The 23,195-nt window shown below is 54.8% G+C and overlaps 1 protein-coding gene across 34 annotated transcripts in view; it reads right to left on the bottom strand.

Annotated features, from left to right (window-relative positions):
- Positions 1–2,031: 2,031 nt before the first annotated feature.
- EPS15L1 (epidermal growth factor receptor pathway substrate 15 like 1) overlaps positions 2,032–23,195 on the bottom strand; it is a 110,989-nt gene continuing 89,825 nt past the window's right edge. For 15 of the 34 annotated variants that reach the window (XR_011256932.1, XR_011256933.1, XM_069589151.1 and 12 more), the window contains 2 exons: positions 11,626–11,831; positions 5,993–6,602 (listed from right to left, as the gene is read on the bottom strand). Coding sequence is in view for 29 of the 34 variants with exons in the window: in XM_069589151.1 (XP_069445252.1) it covers positions 6,456–6,602; positions 11,626–11,831 (353 nt within the window). In the remaining 5 variants the exon portion in view is untranslated. Of the gene's footprint in view, positions 2,434–3,915; positions 4,031–5,992; positions 6,603–11,390; positions 11,832–19,864; positions 21,964–23,195 lie in introns of those variants that run through there. The other 19 variants (XM_069589166.1, XM_069589171.1, XM_069589170.1 and 16 more) reach the window with 5 other exon arrangements.

The following is a 23,195-nucleotide window of genomic DNA, read 5'->3' as shown; positions in this document are numbered from 1 at the left end:
GTGAAGAGAAAGTGGCAAAATCCAGAGAGTGAGGCTAGGTGACAGGGGGTTATTGTACTCTTCTCGCTATTATGCTTGGAGATTTTTCACAACAAAATTTTTCAAACTGGATACTCTTTGTTTTTCAGGGAAGGGTGTGAGTGTTCTCTGCCAAGGAAGAGGCTGAGCGAGAACCCATGGGAGTGTGGATGGATTGGTGGATTTCAAGCTGGCTACTTTCACAGCAGCTTCCCAGATGGCGCAGTGGTGAAGAATCTGCCTGCCGATGCAGGAGATTCAGGTTCAGTCCCTGGGTGGGGAAGATCCTCTGGAGGAGGGCATCGCGACACGCCCTAGTATTCTTGCTTGGAAAATTCCATGGACCGAGGAGCCTGGCAGGCTACAGTCCGTGGGGTCACAAAGAGTCGGACACACCTAAGCATGCACACACATGCACATTTAGACATCAGGGGGGTATGTGTGTGTGTACCTGGGGAAGGGGGCAGGATTTAAAACTGGTTAAGGAGGGGGGTCCTTTAACACCCCACTTACACCAAAGGACAGATCATCCAGACAGAAAAATAAGGAAACACTGGCCTGAAACGACACAGTTCAGTTCAGTTGCTTAGTCATGTCTGACTCCTTGCGACCCCATGGACTGCAGCACGCCAGGCCTCCCTGTCCATCATCAACTCGCAGAGTTTACTCAAACTCACGTCCATCGAGTCGGTGATGCCATCTAGCCATCTCATCCTCTGTCTTCCCCTTCTCCCACCTTCAATCTTTCCCAGCATCAAGGTCTTTTCAAATGAGTCAGCTCTTCCCATCAGGTGGCCAAAATACTGGAGTTTCAGCTTCAACATCAGTCCTTCCAATGAACACCCAGGACTGATCTCCTTTAGGATGGACTGGATGGATCTCCTTGCAGCCCAAGGGACTCTCGAGTCTTCCCCAACACCACAGTTCAAAAGCATCAATTCTTTGGCACTCAGCTTTCTTTATAGTCCAACTCTCACATCCATACATGACTCCTGGAAAAACCATAGCCTTGACTAGATGGACCACTGTTGGCAAAGTGATGTCTCTGCTTTTTAATACACTGTCTAGGTTGGTCATAGCTTTTCTTCCCAGGAGCAAGTGTCTTTTAATTTCATGGCTGTAATCACCATCTGTCGTGATTTTGGAGCCCCCAGAAATAAAGGCTCTCACTATTTCCATTGTTTCCCCATGTATTTGCCATGAAGTGATGGGACCAGATGCCATGATCTGTTTTCTGAATGTTGGGTTTTAAGCCAACTTTTTCACTCTCCTCTTTCACTTTCATCAAGAGACTCTTTAGCTCTTCTTCACTTTCTGCCATAAGGGTGGTGTCATCTGAGGTTATTGATACTTCTCCCAGCAATCTTGATTCCAGCTTGAGCTTCATCCAGCCCAGCATTTCTCATGAGGTACTCTGCATATAAGTTAAACAAGCAGGGTGACAATATACAGCCTTGATATACTCCTTTCCTGATTTGGAACCAGTCTATTATTCCATGTCCAGTTCTAACTGTTGCTTCCTTGCATACAGATTTGCATACAGATTTCTCAGGAGTAAGGTCAGGTGGCCTGGTATTCCCATCTCTTTATGATTTTTCCACAGTGTGTTGTGATCCACACAGTCAAGGCTTTGGTATAGTCAATGAAGCAGAAGTAGATATTTTTCTGGTATTCTCTTGCTTTTTCAGTGATCCAACGGATGCTGGCCATTTGCTCTCTGGTTCCTCTGCCTTTTCTAAATCCAGCTTGAACATATGGAAGTTCATGGTTCACATACTGTTGAAGCCTGACTTGGAGACTTTTGAGCATTACTTTACTAGCGTGTGAGATGAGTGCAATTGTGCAGTAGTTTGAGCATTCTTTGGCATTGCCTTTCTTTGGGATTGGAATGAAAACTGACCTTTTCCAGTCCTGTGGCCACTGCTGAGGCAAAAATAAGGAAACATCAGCCTGAAATGACACATTAGACCTGAGAGATTTACAGGAAGTCCCGTATATATGAACAAGTCATTCTGAGAGCATGTTTGTAAGTTTAATTTGTTCAAAGTTAGCCTAGGTACCCAACTGACAGAATCAGCTGTATCATATTGTACTGTAGTAGGTTTAAGATATTTTTCACACAAATAGTATGTAAAAAACAAACACAAAAAAATAAACACGTTTAAGCTTACAGTACAGTACCACAGCTGACATACAGGGGCTGGCATCGAATGAACAGGCAGGAAGAGTCACTGGCTGGAGGAGGGAGAGGAGGTGAGATGATGGAGCTGAAGGATCTTCAGCAATAGGAGTCGGAGGGCAAGCTGCAGTTTCCCTCATGCCTGCGATTTCAGTCACTCACGTTGATGGCACAGATTCTGGCCTTGAAGTAAAGGTACTGGGCTTCCCTGGTGGTTCAGGCAGTAAAGAACCTGTCTGCAATGCGGGGAGACACAGGAGACAGTTTGATCCCTGGGTTGGGAAGATCCCTTGGAGAAGGGAATGGCAGCCCACTCCCGTATTCTTGCCCGGGGAATTCTATGCCCACAGAGGCTGCTGGGCTCCAGTCCATGGGGTCACAAAGAGTCAGAATCGACCGACTTTCACTTTCGCTACTGTACTGTACACAGGGCTGTAAAGCACACGAGGGCAGAGCCACCTGTAGAGAAGGCAAGCACGTGACAATGAACACCAGACACGCGAGCCACCTTAATGACTGGACATGCGAACACACGTTTGTACTGTTCTGAAAGTTCGCAACTCCAAGTTTCCTACGTAAGGGACCTTGAGTTTTGAGGAGTGGTCAGCTGTGAGCAAGGGCTTCCTCGGTGGCTCAGAGGTAAAGAATCCGTCTGCAACGCAGGAGCCACAGCAGCCGTGGGTTCGATCCCTGGGTCAGGAAGATTCCCCTGGAGAAGGGAATGTCACCCCACTCCAGTATTCTTGCCTGGAGAGTCCAATGGACAGAGGAGCCTGGAGGGCTCCATGGGGTCGCAAAGAGTCGGACACGACTGAAGTGACTTAGCATGCACGTGGCTCTGAGCACCTCAGGGAGGGGTGGCCCAGTCAGTTCCCTCCCCAGGGATACAATGGGGCAAGCAGTATGGGTTTTCAGACTTATTCTGATGGTTCCACGGCAGGAAGAGAAAGCCTTATAAGGATTGCCTCCAGCCATGTTCTGAAAACTGCTTCCTCTTCTAGAGAGGATTAGGGCCGCATCAGAGGTTAGGAAGCCCACCCTCACACCAGGTCCCAGGTCCCAGACCACTGCTGCCGACAGAGAGGCAAGGACATTCCACGGACACAAAGCCCTCTCTCCCCCTCCAGGACCTCAGGGAGGTCTACCAAGACTTGCACTGTCCTGGTTGATCTCACTCTCCTAAATCTATTAAATACCCATTTATGGTTTACTTTCAATTTTAGAGTACTGCTCTGATACAAGACAGTGTGACTGAACACCCGCGTCTGAAAAGCTGTCTTTCCAACACAAACCTCTCAGACCTTCCTGGCAGTTCGGTGGTAAAGAACCCACTTGCAAATGCAGGGGACAGGGGTTCAATCCCTGGTCAGGGAAGATTCCATATGCTGCGAGCAACTAAGCCTGTGCTCCACATTGCTCAGCCCACGTGCTGCGACTACTGAAGCCTGTGCACCCCAGAGCCCCTTCTCCACAAGAGAAGCCACCGCAACAAGAAGCCCCTGCACCTCAATGAAGAGTAAACCCTACTCGCTGCAACGAGAGAAAGCCCTTGCAGAAAGACTCAGCACAGCCAAAAAAAAAAAAACACACCCATCCCCAGGTGGTGAAGGTCAACACCAATGGTCATGAATCTGGTTGATGACATGGGCTCAATACGATGTGACAAGAAGGGAGTTTCACCCCAGAGGTCCTCCCCAAACTCATCACCCCAGACTAACCATGAGAAACACATGGACACATCTCAATGGGAGACCACAGCTGACCACTCCTCACAACCGTTGAGGTCGTCAAAATCAAGGCAGGTCTTGAGCAACTATCTCAGGCCAGAGGCACCTAAGGAGACACGACAACCAAATGTCATGTGAAATACTGGGGTAGAAAAGGGGCTGCTGCTGCTGCTAAGTCGCTTCAGTCATGTCCGACCCTGTGCAACCCCATAGACAGCAGCCCACCAGGCTCCCCCGTCCCTGGGATTCTCCAGGCAAGAACACTGGAGTGGGTTGCCATTTCCTTCTCCAATGCATGAAAGTGAAAAGTCAAAGTGAACTTGCTCAATTGTGTCCAACTCTTAGCGACCCCATGGACTATAACCTACCAGGCTCCTCCGTCCATGGGATTTTCCAGGCAAGAGTACTGGAGTGGGGTGCCATCGCCTTCTTCAAGAAAAGGGGCATTAGGGGACAAAACTGATGAGATATGAATCAGGTGTGTGTGCTCACTCAGCCACGTCCAACTCTTTGCCACCCCATGGACTGGGGCCCACCAGGCTCCTCTGTCCATGGGATTCTCCAGGCAAGAACACTACGGTGGGTGGTCATGCCCTCCTCCAGGGGATCTTCCAGACCCAGGGATCGAACCCTCATCGCTTGCATCTCCTGGACTGGCAGGCTGACTCTTTACACTCCAGTGCCACTCAGGAAGCCCATGAATCAGGTGTAGTCTATAATCGTGTCCCAATATTGGGTTCCTCTGTTATAATAAGCATACCAGCCTGAGGCAAGATGTTAAAAATAAAGGAAGTCGTGAAGGGCTTATGGGAACTCTTCCTCTTCTCTTTGTGATTTTTTTGCACGTCTAAAACCGGTCTGAAAAATTACGTTTCTTAAAGTGCAAAAACAAGCAAAGAGATGCCTCTCTCAGAACGATTCCCTGGTTGGGCTAAAGCATCTTGGGTAGGAAGGGGGTTGTCAACAGCTGCCCAAGCTGAGGACAGAAGGGGACAAGACAAGTACTGGAACCCAGAGACCCAAAACACGCTCTGAAAAGGAACTTCTCAAGAAAGAGCTTTTACGGGAATTCCCTGTGGTGAGGACTCCACGCTTTCACTGCTGAGGGTGTGGGTTCAATCCCATTTTGGGGAACTAAGATCCTGCAAGTTGTGAGGCTTGCGGAAAAAAAAAAAAGAGGGAGAGAGAGAAAAAGGGCTTCTAGGTAGCAGAGGGGCTGGGCCTGTGTGTGCCCTGCCATTTCCAGTAAAGGCTGCTTCTGACGTGGAACAGTCTGGGCCTCGTTAGTCCTGGAAAGGGTGTCTCGCCCCCTTCCTGCCTGGTTTTAAGGTCAGGGCTTCTCTACTCCATTTCTCTGTGCTCAGGCTGCTCAGAGTCACAAGTTTGGACCATCTTCACCTGAGAGATGTCGGTCTGGGCCGTCTTGTCTCCCTGGGGATGGAAGAGGCCCAGCGGAAAGCAAATGTGTGACAGCCTCAGCTACACCAGAGGTCGTCCCAACAGTGATGTCCATACTTCTGGAAGGTTCTAGGGGTTTCTGGGAACTGCATGCTGGTGGAAGTCTCTCCCTGTGTGCCGATTCTGAGTATGGGTTCCTGCTGAGGAGGCCCGCCCCGCCGGCCTTGCCCCTCGTGCAGACTGGATGGGGCTCCAGCGAACTGTATGGTGGGAATCTCATTGCAAACAGCAGCATGGTGACCGAGGGCTGCCTGCCCTGGTTACAGGGCAGTGAGGTCACCACCCACCGTTTCAGAAGCACTCTGCAACCGGAGGTATAGGGCGACCTCTGAAAACTTCCCAAGCTGGCTTTTTCCTGTGGCCTCTGCTCAAACACTTAAAAAAAATATTTTTTTTCCTTCAGCATGCAGGACCTTAGGTCGACTAGGGATTGAACCCATGCCTCCTGCGTGGACTGCAGGGAACTCCCTCAAACACTTAGGATTTAACTGCAGATGTTTGACCTGGTCTTCCACGCCTGCCCGAGGCCAATCTGCATTTGTGACATCACGCGTGGACCTTCATGAAAGCAAAACAACAGGTAAGTGGGGGAAAAAAAAGGATTCTTATGTTTTGTATTAAAATATTTTATATTAATCATTCAAACTTAATTTTTATACAGTGAATGCATACATCACCGGGGTGTCTATCTGAGAGGGGAGTCAGGGAGGCGCTGGGGGGGTGTGCCCAGGTGTGAGCAGTGGGTGAGGGTAAGGAGACAGGTGCTTCCTCTGCTCACCCCGTGCTTTGCCTGCCGATTCCAGGAAGGAGGCAGGCGTGTCACAGCAAACAGGTGGATCCTCGGCCTTTCCTCGGGCCTCCCTCTGCTGGGGTGAACTGTATCTCCTCTTCCTGGGTGAGGCATCCAGCTCCTGGGGCTCTCTGACCAGCAAGCCCTTGACGTAACAGTGGCTGTGACTTGGGGACCGCCAAGAGCAAGTGTCTGTGTACACGCAGGGATTTCCATGTCTTCTCCTGCCTCATGCCTGGACCGCGGCCGTCCTGCCTCTGGGCACCTGCGTGCGGGGCCGCGCCTAGGCGGCAGGCATGTCAGCCTTGCTGAGCGCGATGGCTAGCTCCAGGTCTTCCTGCTCCTGCCGCCGCAGCCGCGCCAGCCTCTCCTGCTCCGCCTTCTCGCTCTCCCGCTTGGCCCATGCCAGCTGCTGCTCCTCATTGCCAAACTGCAAAGGAAAAACGAAGGGTGGGTTACACGGTCCCTGAAATGGTGCCTGCCTGCCAGCCAGCTGGTTGGGGCAGAGAGGATGTGGAGGTCTGCCATGGGGGGGATTGAGGGGGTGTGGGGAAACGCCAGGCTGGGATGCATTGCAGGGAGGTGCCTGGTGTGTGGGGGTGAAAACCAGGACAAGCCAGAAGCCCCCTCTTGGTTGGGGATGCAGAGGGGACGCGCGTGCCCCAGTCCTGACCCCCAGCTTGGAAGGCGGTCACATGCACTGAGACACGCGGGGCTGAGTCTGACCTTAACCGCCACCTCCACCTAGGAGAGAAACCAGACGCCCCATCCCTGCTGGGAGCTGAGAGACTTCTGGGGACCCACCCACCGGCCTGGAGGAGGCTTCACGGTGGGTGGAGGGGTAAGACGGAGAAGCTCTGCCGGGCCTCCTGTCGGGGGACGGCACAGGCGTCTAGAAGCAGCTGGGGAGCGGAGTCAGCTGAATCCCAAGGAGATGGGACGCCGAACCCGCGAGCCTGGGCCTCCATGACAGGCCGTGATGCCTGGGCGAGAGGTGCTGGGGCTGGAGACTTCATGCTCAAATAGATCTCTGAGTCTCCAACGTGTACAGGGGCCTTGAGGCCAAACGAGACGACAGGGTCCAGAGATGCAGCAGCTCTGTCTCAGCCACGGTCCCAGGAGCTCTGGGAGATGCTAAGAGCCACTCTGTACTTGGACGTTCACAGGAGCCCTCAGCAATCATGCTGTCATTTGGTCCAGGAGTTTCTCATTCTTGATGGTGGTGGTGGAGGGGGGTGGGGGTCCTTTTCCAAACGGCGTAACTTTTAAAAAAATTTTTTTAAAACAAGGGAAGAAATCGTTTTGATCCCGAGTTGGTGGTTTAGTCGCTAAGTCGTGTCTGACTCTTGTGACCCCATGGACTGTAGCCCGCCAGGCTCAGAAAGTCCATGGAATTCTCCAGGCAAGAATACTGGAGTGGGCTGCCATTTCCTTCTCCCGAGATAGGTGATTTCAAACCATTCAACTGATGGACTTCCAGCTCTATGTAAAGGAAAGCAAAGCCAGTCGTCACACGCTCTTCCCCTGGTGGGACTCCCCGGCCCCCGAGGCCCCCCAGTCACTGTGCCCTGTCTCTAGGTGAGGTGCCTCCGGCACCGCTGACCCCAGCAGAGCTGCAGCCCACTGGGGTCCCTAGCCTGCCTGGGTCGGCATCTCTCCTCTGTGCGGAGAAGTCAGCTGAACCCCAAGGATCTGGGACAGCGAACCCGTGTGCCCCAGAAAGGAGCTAAGATTTCCCCAAGGACACTCCTGGGACAAGCAAGTGGGGCAATCGGACTGGCCGTGTGTCCACGTTTCATGACCTGACCGCCAGTCTGGGGGTGATGGGGCCAGACAGTGGGGGCTGGGCAGGGGAGGGCTGGCTTGAGGGAGCCTGGCTTGGAGCCAGGTGTGGCCCCGAGGAGGGGGAGGAGAGGGCACAGCCCAGAAGGCCTCCCTCCACCTGTCTGGGGAGTCAGGCCGGGGCAGGCGAGGGTTAACACAAAGAGGAGCCGCCCTCCCGGCACGAAGGTCGAGTCCTGGTTTCTTAGAGAAATGGCCCAGAAAAACACTCAGGGATCAAATGGGTCTCCAGCTTGGACTCCTGAAAGCCAGTCCCCGCCCCTCATATTTCCACCACTGGCCACAGATAACTGCCCTCCCCTCCCCCACCTCGCACTCTTTGGGGAATTTTCCAACACCTCTTCAGGAGAAAAACAAGGAAAGAACAACAAACGTCGATGGGAACAACTCCACGGTGCCGCTGACAGCGGTGGGAGGCGACAGGCAGCGGGGTGGACAGGGGACCTCGCCCTAGCCAGCCCGGAGGAGCAGGCCCGCACCTTGGTGGGGCCTGCTCAGCCCAGGAACCTCCCGCTCCAGGAGTCTGCGAGTTCAAAGCAAACGTGCTGACAGAACATTCTAGATGCCTTCGGGGCGGACTCGGCGGAGGCGAGCTTAGGCTCCAGGGTGGAGACTCACAGCGGGCACGCGGTCGGAGGCAGGCTGAAGGCAGGGGCTTCTCTGTGGCTCCCTCTGTGTCTTGAATCAGCGGAGCAGCCCCTCCCCGGCCCTGGCGGCGGCCCACGCCCAGGCCACGCTCCGGTCCTCCGACCTGGAGGCGTCAGGTGCGTCACGCGACGGCCCGGATCTGGAACACCAGCGTGTGCAGGGGCTGCTCGGCGAATGGCCAGCTCCAGTTTCTACTTCACTCATGACGACGAGGGATACACCGGGCCCGACAGACTCTGGGTGGTTTGATTTTGGCAGCCTCTCCATGGAAATCTGAGGTTCAGAGCCCTCCGCACGTGAACACCCTTCCTCCACGGGGATGGACGTGTGCGTCCCGCCTGCTGTCACCACGCGTGGGGACACTTCTCGCCGCTTCCCGTTAGCTTGCTTATCCTGCTGTTGAAAATGCATCCAACTCATCTGACGAGGCAAAGCGCAACTGAGCCCATCCGATATTTGCTCTTAATGCGCACTTCCGAAAGAAAGCGCTGTTTGGCCCACCTAGAAATACGACTTCCTAATAAAACACATTTGCCTGAGACAGAAAAGGCTCGTTTTAAAAGAAACACCAGAGAGGTTTCCTGTGAGCCGCTACAAGCACAAGAAGCCCATTGATGGAAACTCGGGGTCAGTAAATCAGAGGGTTCCAGAGTGGCAGTGCTGGGGCGCCAAGGGGCCGGGGAGCGGGACTGGGTACACGCGTGACACTGGCTTCCCTGACAGCCAAAGCGGACCCAGCTGCTTCTGCACGGGTTAACAGCGCGTCCTGACCACATGCTTAGAACGTCTGATCTGAGTCACGCTGCCAGGCTGCTGAGCAGTCAGAGACCACTCGGCGTCTCCCCAGGGAAGCTGAAACACACACACTCGCGGAACCAACTTTGGCCTTCTTTCAGTTGGCACCTATCTCTCAGGTCCAGTGAACAAAGAAACCATCGGGCAATCAACCAAATCCCTGGACACCACGAACATGACAGACACTCCGAGCCCCCAGAGGTGGGACAGTTCTGTATGACTGAGGGGATAACACAAAGCAGCTGGATTCCTACCTTCCCCCACTTCCCCGGCCATCACAAGGGGCTGAACCTCCCAGTCAGCTGATTTCCCCAGGGAAGACTGGGGCGCCCGAAGCGGGAAAGGCGATTTTAGACGTAAGACAGCGGGGCTGCAGACTGAGTGCAGGTCCGTCGGTCGTGTCCGACTCTTTGCAACCCCGTGGACTGTCGCCCGTCAGGCTCCTGTGTCCATGGGATTCTCCAGGCAAGAACATTAGAGTGGGTTGCCATGCCCTCCTCCAGGGGATCTTCCCAACCCAGGGATGAAACCCAGGTCTCCTGTATTGCAGGCGGTTTCTATACCTCCTGAAAACTGGCAGAACCCAATTCCTTGCCTGGAACTAAGGGTGTCTCAACCCCATGGGTGTTTTAAAATAGGAAGTTAATAACTGTGCTGAAATGACCAGAAATGATGAGCTAAATAACTTGAAATCTTGGGGGGGTTAACAAAAAAAAAAAAAAAGCGTTCCAAAAACCAGCCATTGGGTGGCAGGAGGGGCACTGTAAGAAATAAAACTGCATTTCAGAGAGAGAATAATCATTTCTTCAAACTGCTGTTCAAATCCACTTACCCTTCCCCCCTACCCTAAACACAGTACCTGAGTCACACGTGAATAGCTCAATTTTTTTCCATCAGTGTTTCTTTTTTTTTAACCAAAAAATAAAGGCAGTGCTATTCAAGAAACTGTAGATAAAGCGGGTTTTGTTTCTGGCTTTTATTTAACAATGTCACCGTTTGTATATATCCAGTGTGCACTGGCCGTCAACAAAACCGGGCCAACTGCAGTTGTCAAATATTTACAGGTTGCCAAGAGCCAGGAACGTGTCAGCATCTTGGGCGATTTCAGTAAGCCACAGCCTCGCTGTGGATCCAGCTGAGCTGGATCTGACATGAATCAGGCACGCACTGGGCACTGGAACGGCGGTGCTCGCATTCAGACAGACATTCTAGGAGCTGAAGCATCTAGAAACAATACATTTCACACCTAACGAGGAAACAGGGTATTCTGTGTCAAACCGAGTGAAGAAAGCCTTTTCAAAAAAAATATACTAGGTGAGCAACAGACAGGGAAACCGCTTCTGGGAAGACAACATCTGAAGCTCTCTGAGAACAAGATCTTTGAGAATTCGTGAGGGTGCAGAAAGCACACAGCATGAAAGCCTTTTACAGCCTGGAATCTTTTTTTTCAAACCGAGACACAGAGCCAGGCTTTCAAAATCCCCGAGTTGGCTTCTGAAAAGGCATTTCACTCTGCTAAACGGCTTTCTGAGTTTTTTTTTTTCTCCCTGCACAAGGAAGGGGCTTCAGAGCGGCTGTTCTAGGTTGCATTTTGGTTTTCTCCATAGCTGATAAAAAGTCTTTTTTTTTTTTTTTAAACAAATCAAACTGCTTTCCCTTGGTGCGATCTGCCTGATCTTTGCTGCCTTAAACTGGGACTGTGAGAACTCTCGCAGAGACTTTTTTAAGACAGCGGCACCTAGATTAACTTTAGCGATCTTGTTTTGGTACTTCAGAAGTGTTTGACGTGGTGGCTTCCCCCCGCCAAAAAAAAACTGAACGAACACAAAAGCCTCTGGGCGACAGAACTACTACAGAGGCTGCCGTGAAAGATAAAGAAACAGGCATTCTGGGCCATCCTGCCGGAAGGAAAATGCATCCTCATCACAGAGTATCCAAACCAGTGCTCTTTTTCTTTTATTGAGAAACCGTTTTTTTCTTACAGCAAGAAGCAGTACAGAATAAATAACACGGGTGATGATATGAGGTTCCAGGAAACTTGGGTCAGGAGGAGGTTTGCCATTTCAAAAAGACAAATAATAATAATAATAAAATGATAACCCCAAGGAAGCTGCAAGCAGAGCAGGGGAGAGGAGGGGATGGCACAGAAGGCGGAGAACTCAACTTACAGAGGTGAAGTCTGCAAAGCCCAAAGAGGAGGCTTTAGAAGGTTTAGCTGAAGAGGAGGGAGCAAATGGATCTTTTCCACTAAACGGGTCCCCAAACCCCTTTTTATTTTGGAACGGGTCACTGCTGTCGGCCCCAAGTGGCTGGAATGGATCAGGGGGTTCGGTAAAGTCTGCAGAACCAAGCTGGTTTACGGGTGTACTTTTACCTGGAAAATTTAGGAGAAAAAAAAAAAAAGGAGAAAAAAAAAAGAAGAAATACAAGTTACTGACCAGGGACAGAACAAGAGTCCTGACTGAGGAGCTGGGTGCCAGCTCCCTGGGAAACTCTATCCTTCACTTGGAAAGAGCTGGAATGTGGCTCGTGGGACGGACTCCGGGGGGAATCGGCATGGGTCTCTGCTTTCCTCTTCCTTTATCCCGGAGGCTTAATGGTTTTATGGGCGGTCTTAGAAAACCAATTCAGATGACCCTTCTCCCCTCCCCACCCACCACAGCTAAAATTTATATCATCTTTTGAAAGCTCACATGCAGGCGTGTTTCAAAGTGATTCATTATGGCAGGGCAACACATTCACGATCACACTGAGTTTTTACAAAGTCATGGTCGAGCAGAAAAAGATCACTGTAAGAGCCCAATAATTTAAAAAAAGGGGGAGGGATTACTTGCAACTAAACAGGAAGGATGGGGAATTAGTTTCACAACATGATGTGGAGTTAGCCATGTTAGTGGTGAGGGTCTGTATGCTGTTCACCAGACAAACCCACTCGGCCATCCTGGGTTTACATTCGTCCTGGGTTGAAATTCATTTCCGGCTCCTGCATCTGTCCCTTTGGCTCCAAGGGGGCAGGCCTTGGGCTTTTGTGGGCTCTTGCCAAGAGGGTGGCTCTGGGAGACCCAGGTCCCAGCAAGGCAGATCTCCACGAGGACACGGGAGACAGGTGTTTAGAACTGGTGGGAAATGAGGCTGCAAGGCTACGCTTTGGGGGTGTGGCCCAAGGACAAGGGGCTTCTCCCAGCGAGTCCTGCCGATAAGTCAGAGCCATCCACAAGCAACCAGACCCCTCTCCGGGCCTGCTTGGTAAGGGGGGCCCACGGGATGAGCCTCCAGGATCTGCTGGGTTTGGAGGCCAGGTTCCTGCCTGACGCCATTCATTTGCCCAACAGCTGCCTGGGGTAACTAAGGTACCCAGGGGGTGAGACAGTCAATTCGGCAGCTCTGTGTCCAAGCCCAGGATAGGGCATACTTAACATGATTCTCATCTGTTAACTGCGTTGCCCGTGTTTTGCTCTTCCAATTTTAAAACTAATGTGTGAGAAGAAGCCAAAAGCCAAGGGCCACATTCCATATAGAGCCCTGGACATTGGCTGCTTGTCCAGAGGCAGGCTCTGGCTCTGAGTCATGCCTGACCTGTCTGCAGTGCCTGAGCCCAGGGCACCTGCCTTCCCACCCTGCTGGCCTCTACCACGCCACCTGCCTGCACGTCCATCTCCACGCCCAGCTCCAAAACCACGCTCTCTGACGCTACTTCCTAAGGCCACATTTCTGAGGGTCCCCAGGGGTCCCTAAGGACTTCTGCCACTGTCCCCTTGAGTTCTGAGACCCAGACCAGGCCCAACGCCTCAGGCCCAGCTGGCCTGCTTCTGTCTGGGAAGTGGGCATGAAGATCAGGGGTCAGAGCCCGTGACTGATGCCCTACCACGGGCGCAAGCGGGGCTCAGCACACGTGGGGCCTATGACCACCTGACGTCAGGCCCCTCTGGATACGCAAGTCTTTTTACTTGTCTCTTGACATAGCAGCTGGGTGGCCCTAAGGTACAAAGGCCGTCCTGACTCCATCAGTTTCATTCCAAACCTCGAGTTACCAGAGACATGGTTCTGCCCCCAGGGGAGCCCACAGAGAAGAGATGGGGTGGAGCCCGCCAGAAGCAGCGGTGAAAATCCCCACGCCCCCTCCCACCTGAGCTGGGACCTCTGGGTGGGCGGGTGCCGCCAGCAGTGTGGCTGGGACACAGAGGCCCCAAGCCGCCCCTGCCCCCGCCCCCAAGAGCTGCCGCTGGTTTCTGTCTGCATGTTTAAGGAAACGCTGAGAGTCTTGACTTCCCGAGGCTCGCACAGGGCTCTTGAGACACAGGCCGCTCTGCACCCAGCTCTCTGTCACCTCCCAAGGCTGGATCAGAGGACTATGCCCTTGCCCGTGGCCTCATGGGGGCCCCGTGCTGACCTCTAGCCTTCCCGGGTTCTTACTGTCACAAACAGCACAGCCTCGCCCACGTGTGTCTATTTATAGGAGATGTTCCCCGGCGGCTCAGACGGTAAAGACACTGCCTACGAGGCAGGGGACCCGGGTTCAATCCCTGAATTGGGAAGATCCCCTGGAGAAGGAAATGGCAACCCACTCCAGTACTCTTGCCTGGAGAATACCATGGACAGAGGAGCGTGGAGGGCTACAGTCTATGGGGCTGCAAAGAGTTGGACATGACTGAGCGACTCACACTTTCACACACTTTCTAGAGGTGGGGCTGTGGGTCAGGAGGCGTGCCCACTGCAGCCTGACCTTCCTAGTACCTGCCCCTGGCTCCGACAGGAGACACTCTGATCTAGAAGGGCGGGGAGGGGGAAGACTGCAGGCTTGGGGAGGTTGTAGGAGGTTCCCGGTGGCCCCAAGTCAGGTCACAATCAACCATGAGGCCCGGTGGGCCAGGCGAACTTCTCTCTCCCCAAACCCCTGGGTGGACCCCACCTGCTGGGGCAGGGACACTTTCCCGGAAGGGCGGGTCCAAGTCCACTGCGCAGGACAGTGGGAATTAGGGCCCCTCTTCCCCAGGGCAACTGGCTTCTTCAAGTGCAGTCCTGGGGGCTGTGCCCACACCCTACCTTTCATACAGGCTGAGTTCTCTACTTCTGGCCCCTCTTCTTCTATCTGTGACAGAGCCACAGACTTCGGGCTGCTCCCTCTCCAGCACCAAACGCTCCTCCCTGACCTGTCCTCCTAGCTGCTGGCTTTGCTCTCCCTCCCAGACCTCAGCCCCGTGGGCTTCAGACGACGGGGAGACCCGGTCTGGGCGCCGGCCTTAAGAGCCACCTCCCCCAAACCCACCTTCCACAGCGCCCTACTCCCTGGTCCAGGGGATGAGCTGATGGGTGAGCACGGCCCCCCGGGCAGGCACCGCAGGCAAAGGAGAACCCCCTTTGGAGGCGAGCAGGCAGCACGGGCGGGAGGGGTCAGGCAAGCCCTGCCCCGCAGCTCATCAACCCTAGGCTATACGACCGGGCGCCGTGAACCAACGGGAACCAGGCAGATCACGGGGGCGCCCTGGGCAAGGAGGAGGGTGGGCATGAGCCCCGGGAGCTTGGGTCCCCACAGCAGCACCACCGCCCAAAGCAAGTGGTCCGTGCCTCTCCTGGGTCCCTGGGAACCTCCCCCTTTGACAGCCACTGGGCAGCTCACTCTTTCAGCTTCCAGCCCCGTGGGCCCCTGCACTCAGCCAGGCGGCCTTTTAACTCAGAGTTGCACCGAGCCTGCTGAGCTCTCCCCAGCTCTCTGGGAGCACCCACCCCAGCCCTGGCCAGCCTTCCCCGGCTGCTGCGCGGGCCAGCGCGCCCCTCCCCCGTGGGTGCCGCACACTCGAGAGGCCGGCCTCCCCGCTTCTGGCGCCGACACCGCTGCAGCCCTTGCCCTGCTCCGTCATCAGCTCACTCGTCGTGTATTTTCTCTCTTGCCCGAGAGAACACGAGCTCCAGAAAGCAGAGCACTCGGCTGCCCACAGCTGTGTCCCCACTCCCCAGACCGCTCTGCTCAACAGAGCTTTCTAACGTGCAAGCTCCACCGTGGCGAGTTAAGAAAGCCCACACAAAACCCTTCCCCACCTCGTCCCCTGACACCCCTCCAGGGGCCCGAGCATACCTCGCTCCCCCAGGACCCCAGCCCAGGGCTTCTCTCCAGACAGTCCCTCTGCCTTAAGCGCCTGGGCCCACTGTCTCCCCAGGCCTGTGCTCAGCCCTCCTGGCCCAGCCCTCAGAGAGAGTGGGCTGTGGACCCCTGGAAGATGGGGAGGAGCATGGCAACCACCCCCCTCAGCCTCAGCTTCCTTATCTGTGAAATGCGGTTGTGATGGGATGAACTGGTCCCCCACCCCCAATTCGTTATGCTCAGGTCCTCTCCCCCGGTACCTCAGGATGTGGCTGTCTCGGGACACGGGATCTTTGCAGAGGTAATTAAGTTAGAATGAGGTCCTCTGAGTGGGCCCAAATCCAGGACGACTGGTGATCTCGGGAGAAAAGAGGAGAGCAGGACACTCGCATGCACAGAGGGGAGGCCGCGGGAAGGCACGGGGGTGGACGCCGTCTACAGGCCAACCAGAGCAGCCCCAGGAGAAGCAAACCGGACCCCACCTTGATCCCAGACTCCTGGCCTCCACAGCCGAAAGTCCGCTTTGGCTCTCTCAGCTGCCCAGTCTGCAGTATGTGGTATGGCAGCCCTAGGACACTCGGGCGGGGTGAAAGAGTGTCCGCTCTCCACCGCCTCCAGAGCTGGGGTCGGCTGTCTGCTGGCGTAAATCATGTTTTACCAGTCTGCCAATGCCAGGCTGGCATGGCTCCAATACCCAGAGGGCAGGACAGCTTGGCACACCCCCATGAGCTCCATAAGGAGACTGAGAACTGCAGAGCTGCTCAGATGCCGCCCGCGCAGGGTGGTGGGTGGGCGTGCACAGCCCCCTGGCAGGGGTGGCCTCCCCTTGAACTGCCGAGTTCCCTGCACTGGCCCCCACCTGTCGGGTTTCCTCAAACCCTCCATGCGACCTCCCCCTGCCACGGTGCAGCAGTACCACAGCCCAGGCGTGCCCCCCGAGAGAAGAGCCCCCCTGCAGCGTACACCCAGATGCAGACCCTGTCTTGCTTTCCAAACCCCAAGACGTGGCGTCACCCAAGGCTGACTGTGAATAGACAGGATCCTGAGTGAACCCTGTGCAGGGGGCCCCTGGGACACCGGCAGGCTTCCCTGGGCCCCGAGGGACGGGGCCTCACCTGCAACCAACCCGATGCATGCGCCTCTGCCGGGGCGCCCGGGGGGGATGGCATCCTAAGGTAGGGCACACTGACCTCGGCGGGCATGGTCCCTGCAGCCTGGCCACCGTGGTTTCCCTCCCACAGGTACCTCCACCTGGCAGACCTCCCCATGCCGTCCAGCACGGCAAACGTCCAAGCACGCATAACGGGGTCGGCTGACCCCAGCCAGGCTCTGAGAGTGACCCCAACAGTGCAAATGTTCAAATACACCATCACCCACTTCTGTGCCTTTTTTTTTTTTTTTCAGTTAGGAAGAGCTTCCTCCTCTGGTCTGGGGGATTTTTTTTTTTTAATCACTTTGGGGGCAGAGGTTAGGGGTGGGGGGCAGTCAAGAATCCAGCCGGCAAGAATGTCAAGCTGAGGTTTCTAACAGGCACGGAGATGATCGATCGATCGGTGAGATCTTGAAAGGAGGCACTCACACCCAAGAACGGCCCGGGGCCTGGTTTTGCTCGGCTGCCGAAACCGTTGTTATTTAGAAATCGTGACTGTGTTAATACGAAACCGGGGCACATCAACTGCTCCTGTTTTGGAGTGGTGGTGGCAGGGGAAATGGTTTTTTCTCGGTTATCTGTTTTTGTGCTCGGGCACAGAGGCTGAGTTATCGGACCTCACACGTGCAAAACTGGTGGCCTCCTGGCTTTGGCCTGACACGACGCTCACGAGCAGAGACGCCTTTTTCAAAAGACGCCCTTGCCCTGACTGCCCTTAGTCCACAGCACTTCCCACTCTGCGCCCCCACTTATTTTTAGCAGCTGCACTTTTCATACATTCTGGGGCTGGTTCCTGCTTTTATGTAACCACTTCTGCTAAGTCCTTAATTGTTTTTTTCTGAAGTGGTGCTCATATTAAACGTGACAGGGTAACTCAATCTGCCTCCGTGCCCCTGGGCAGACCTGCCGTTTTACGCCTTTCTGTGGCTCCAGGCACCGAGAGTAAAGGAAAGAGGCTTGTCTGGGGCGTGTTTCAGAGAAGAGAGCACAAATCTTTTTTTTTTTTTTGCCTTAAATTTTGGTATAAAACTAATAACCAGGATGACGCCTGGCCTGTCATTCCTAGACATCTGCCCAGGGCAGGGAGGCCTGAGTGGACTGGAGGGTGTGACTGCAATCAGATAAAGACCCTCCCCCAGCCCGGAGCTGGAAGCTGCTGCCGAGCCCCTCAGTGACTCCCTGGTACTCAGAGGAGGCTTCATTAACAGGGTGGGGGAACCAAGGTTGAAGACAGGACAGAACAGGGCTGATTTGAAACCGCAGCAGTTTCAGCAGCTACCCTAGTGGTGCACCGAAACCGCACAGGACGGCCTTGAGCAAAAACAGTATGAACCTGACGGTTTACCACGGTGTGCGCTGTTAAAAAAACCTGCTGGCCGGCCCCACCCTGGGAGCAGTGTCTTTAATTCTCCTGCTTCTGAACTTTCCGACACCAAGAGGGCCCCCAGCACCCAGGATCGGGGACTGGCAGGCCGGCGGGGGCAGGAGGGCATGAAGCCCTGCGCCAACCTCTCCCTCCTGGCTTCTCCGGGAAGGTCTCCACTTGGAGAGTCGGCAGGGAGGGGAGAAAATGATGGAATACAAACCCCCTCCATGACTCAAACGTGAACACTGAAGGAAGGCAGGCTCTCCTGCTTGCAAATTTTTACCTCGAAGGAGAGTTTAACAGGTTTGGGTGACTTGCGGGAGGGTCTCAATAAATCAGATGAATAGAACATAATCAAAAACAGACAGGAGCCAGGGTGTGTGTTTCCATCCCGACCAGACAGTGGCTGGGTTCTATCTATAAGACTCAGGGCTGCAGTTGGAAAGTGCCGCTCCGTAGATGAGACAAACACAAAAACAACCAAACACAAAAATAAAAAACAAAGGCCTGTGGTCAGGACAGCTGCCCCACCTGAGCTGCTACTCTCCACAACACAGGACGTTCCCAAGCTGCCATTTGTGGCAACACGGGAGACACACAACCGTCACTGGTCCCACACAACACGGGACACACACGACTGTCACTCGTCCCACACAACACGGGACACACGACTGTCACTCGTCCCACACAACACGGGGCACACACGACTGTCACTCGTCCCACACAACACGGGGCACACACGACTGTCACTCGTCCCACACAACACGGGGCACACACGACTGTCACTCATCCCACACAGCACAGGACACACACACAACCGTCACTCGTCCCACACAACCGTCACTCGTCCCACACAACATGGGACACACACGACCGTCACTCATCCCACGCAACACGGCACACCCACACAACCGCCAGACTTCTGAAAGTGGTTCTAAAGGAGAGCTATGGCTGCGGAGGTGCCCTCCTTGTCACCTCGGCTGCTCCCTTCCTGCCCCCTGAACCCGGCAAAGAAGCTGAACTGGGGGAAGAGAGAAAGCAGGCTGTCCAGAACTTCACCCATCATCACTCGGAAACTTTTTATTTGCTAAGATCGCTTTTCACCAACGCACAAGAGAAACACCCGGCCCCTCTGGTGGGACGAGGTGACCTAACTTCTTGGGCCGCGAGCCGCAGGGCCACACGGGCAGCGTGCCAGCCAGGAGCCCCGCAGACTCCAGCCCCACTCACTCTGGCTCAGGCACACATGAGGAGAAGGCAAACCCCACAGATCAAAGCCGGGCCAAGCATCAGAGCCCTGGCAAGATAAAATCTGAGGTCCCCACCATCACAACGTTGAGATTTTCCACTAAAAATATTTACTGAATTTTAAGACAAATTTGCTGAATGCATTGAAGGGAGCAGGATGAGGTTTGGTTCTGAACTGTTGAGAAAAGCTGAACAAATATTTACTATCATCCACCAGGCACCCCCACACCTGATGAGCTTGTCTCACTCTCCGCAAGGTGCCGAGGGTGGTCAGAGGTAGCGAGCCCAGGGGGTGTGGGGTCACTGCCCCGTCAGAGGGAGAAGGCGAGAAGGGGAAAATGCTGCCACACTTCTGGGGTCCTCAAAGGACAGATGCCCTTAGGACTGAAAAACACACTTTTTAAGAGGTTTCTACGGAGGACTCCAAAGACATCCGTAAGAAACTTGGCAGGGGCTACTTTGGTTCCGCAGCAAACACGGGGAGGGGGTACGTAACTTATCAATGAGTTTACAAACCATAAATCAGCCTTCACACAAAAATAACACAGCCTGGCAGGTCTCAAAGTTTGTTTGTTTGTTTTTAATTATATTTGTTTTTTGATTTGCGTCTGCAACACTCTGCTGAATCAGCCATGTGCTGGCCTTACATGTCCCCTTGAGGGGTCTTGTGGGGTGCCTGGGGGGACAGGGAGATGCTAGGTGGGGCCGCGGTGGCCCAGCCTTGGTTCCTCCCTACAGAGCGGCGCCCGTACGGCCAGGACACCACCTCGGCACGGGCAGGGAGGTGCCGTGCCCACATTTAACAAAGTCCCCAGGGTGCCGCGCGGCGGGTCTGGAAAGGAGAAAGCACTCGTGTGCGCTGGAGTCAGGGGCGGGGGGCAGAGCCCACCGGGAGCCCTCCCAGTGTGGGGGCAGCGCGAAAGGCAGAGAGAGCCCGGAGTTGGGGGCCCGCCCGCCCCCGCGCTCCGCAGGGCTGGTCCCCACCACCCACTCACACACACACCCGCTGCTTCTCAGCTGACAGCAGCAGCAGCAGCGCGGTTGACTCAGTGCTTTGAATGCGAGGAGTGACGAGCTGGGGGGCCACATTCACCCCGTCAGAAAAGCCAGCACCTCGTGGGGAACGTCTCCCTGGGCGCCCCTCACCTTGCTATAGGTGAAACCAAGGGGCTGGGGGCAATACACGGGGCCTCTGCCGTGGGCGAGGGGGGCGCCAGGGCCAGGGTGGTAGCTGCTGTCTGTTCACACCTACACACAGATGCCAGACTGGGGAGTCCAGGCTCTTGCACCCCACCTCAAGGCCTTGCTATAAACACCCCCAGACCCCAGCAGGCTGAGTCCCGACTCCTCTGCTCCAGGCCCCCCAAGTCTGGACTTGCACCCCGCTACACAACAGGTGGTAGCAGTGTCACCCAACTCCCACTCAACCCACCACGCAATTCTGGGTGCAGGAGGGTGGCCGCGGGCTAAGGTAGGCAAATGCTTCTATTTGCAAACTCGGCCGACTTTGCAAAACAGAAATTCACCCCAGAGAACAATTCGTCTTCAGGCTTTTCACACCTTAAGCAGCTGAGAGGAAAGTGACTTTTTTCCCTTGGCCAGGAGCTGGCTCACAAGCACTGTGGTCAGGAGTCCTGCCCAGTCCCAGCATGGACGCTCCTGACAGGAGGCGGGGGCAGTGGGCAGCCCACGGGAAAAGGAGGGCTCCACCAGGCTGGGTGCCTGAGGTTCCCCTGGAGCTCCCCGACCCTGGGGCACCCCAACCCCGGCTGGCCGGCAACTGTCGCGTTTTTCCACATTCGAGCTAGCGGTGAACTGCATTTGTCCTGTTCTAGAACTATCACATGTACCCACTGAATTATCTCTCTGAAATCATCGTGGGAACGGAATTCAAGTAGTTAAGTTCAAGGCCGAGGTGCTAACCGCTACGGCTCAACTGGAGAAGCCATTTTCAGAGTGGATCCTGCACGATAAACAAGGGGTTGGGATCCACAGGGGCACTGCGTAACCACCCTGGTTTCACGCCGCGCCGCCTGGCCTCAAAGAGCCAGGCACACACCCCGGCTGGCGCCATGGAGGGGACCAGGGCTTCCTCTGCAGCCGGCTCCCGGGTGACAGCTCCCGGGATGGCCAAGCTGACCACCGGGCGAATGGGCCAGCCCCAGGGGCAGGCAGCCACCAGAAAGGCACCCAGAAGAAAGATGCCGCCTTCTGTGACCCTGTTCTGTTACCGTGTGGGGTCAGTCACAGGTGTGGGAGGGGACTTGGGTTCTAGGGGAGAAATGATGATTTATTTTTTTCAGAATCACTTGAATCAAACAGGACCCTAGTTATTAAATAGCATCCCGTTGTCTGGTGTGGGTTGGAAGGATACTGAGAAGGGGGAGGGGGCAGAAAGATACCACCGGAGTGTGCGTGGCTTTATTCTGCAGGTGAAAAGGTCATTAGCTGTAATAATAATTAAACTGGGGAGAGGTTAAAGGTGACTGGCTGGTTAGCGGTGAAGGCACGCTAGCTGGTGTCACCCAGGCACTGCAGGAACCGCAATGTGGGGCTGCACTTACAGGAAGTGGCAAGGGTGGGGCCCGGGGCACAGGATCCCGCTATCTGTCGCCGCAGGCGCGAGGGCCCAATCACTGACACCCACACAGCCATTTCCTGCACTTGAAAAAAAAAATCTGTTTCTCCCTTTGCAAATCAACAACTTTTACCTAGAAACTCTTCAGCGGTGAGTTCTGACTGATCTTGATCTCCGGTCCGTTGCAGAGAGCACATCGCTGTTTACCTGGGGGAGGTGTACCAGCGCTAATTCTAACTGACAGGTTTCGGCGGCTGCCGGAGCGGTCTGTTTTGCATCTGCCTAGAAGAAACCGAGTCTCTACCCAAACAGACACCTGCTCCTTACTGCATACCTTGATAGACCTTTCTAGAAAAGACCTCTGGGCTCAGAGAACTCAGTGCCAACTCCAGAGTGCCATGCACTGCCCCAGAGGGTAATTCTCAAAGGTTGTCGAGCAAAGCTTTCTGGCCTGGGTCAGGGCAGATGGCCAGCCCGAGGGCTGCTCCAGTCACATGCCTTGGATGCCAGAACCCTTTCCCAGAGAACCCTGGGGAGGCTCCCGGCCGGCGGGATCCCCACCTTGACTGCACAGGCTGACGCTGTGTGTAGATCGCATGTCAACTAATCTTTCATCAAACTTAAAGATGCAACCAAAACTCAGCTCCCACAGGCTGTGAACACTGCAGTCGCTGGGGCACAAAGGCTGGCACCCCCAAAGCCAGGCGTTAACTCAGACCCAAACATCCACCTGGTCCCACACGAGTGACGACAGCTGAGCTTTGCCAGAAAGGACCCTGGAGCCCTCTTTGAAGTTCAACTACCCACGCTATTTTTTTCGGCTGCAAAGATATCTGCTAAACTGCCAACTCATGGGGGAAAAGGATCCCTTGAGAACTCCCTGTATGCATATGACGGCCTCGGGCCCAGCCTCCGTCTTTCCCTGGGGAAGGAGGACCCTGAGTCCTGGTCCCTGCACCCCAGGGCCGGGTTGGTGGGTACATACCACGCTCACAGCAATGCTCATCAGCTGTGCAAGGCACTCACCAGAGAGGCCACACGCTAGGCTACAGCTGCGCCCGAGCTCAGGCGCGGAAACTGAGGCTCGGCAAGGTTAAGACACTTGCCCAGAGCCCCTCCGGGAGACGGAAGCGGCCAGAACGTGCGACCAGTCTGATCAAGCCGGGGTCAGACTCGCCTGTCCTGGCCTTACACGCCAGAGCTGACTCCAGACACAGAGACCTGGTGGGGTTCCAGAAAGCTCCGGGCCCCCTCCAGGCGAGCCTCAAGAGGGAGTGTGGCCAATCAGATCCATTTCTCATACAGAATGGCGAAGGT

This window comes from Ovis canadensis, chromosome 5 (genome assembly GCF_042477335.2).
Source record: "Ovis canadensis isolate MfBH-ARS-UI-01 breed Bighorn chromosome 5, ARS-UI_OviCan_v2, whole genome shotgun sequence".
NCBI lineage: Eukaryota > Metazoa > Chordata > Mammalia > Artiodactyla > Bovidae > Ovis > Ovis canadensis.
This window is presented reverse-complemented; position numbering and strand designations above follow the sequence as displayed.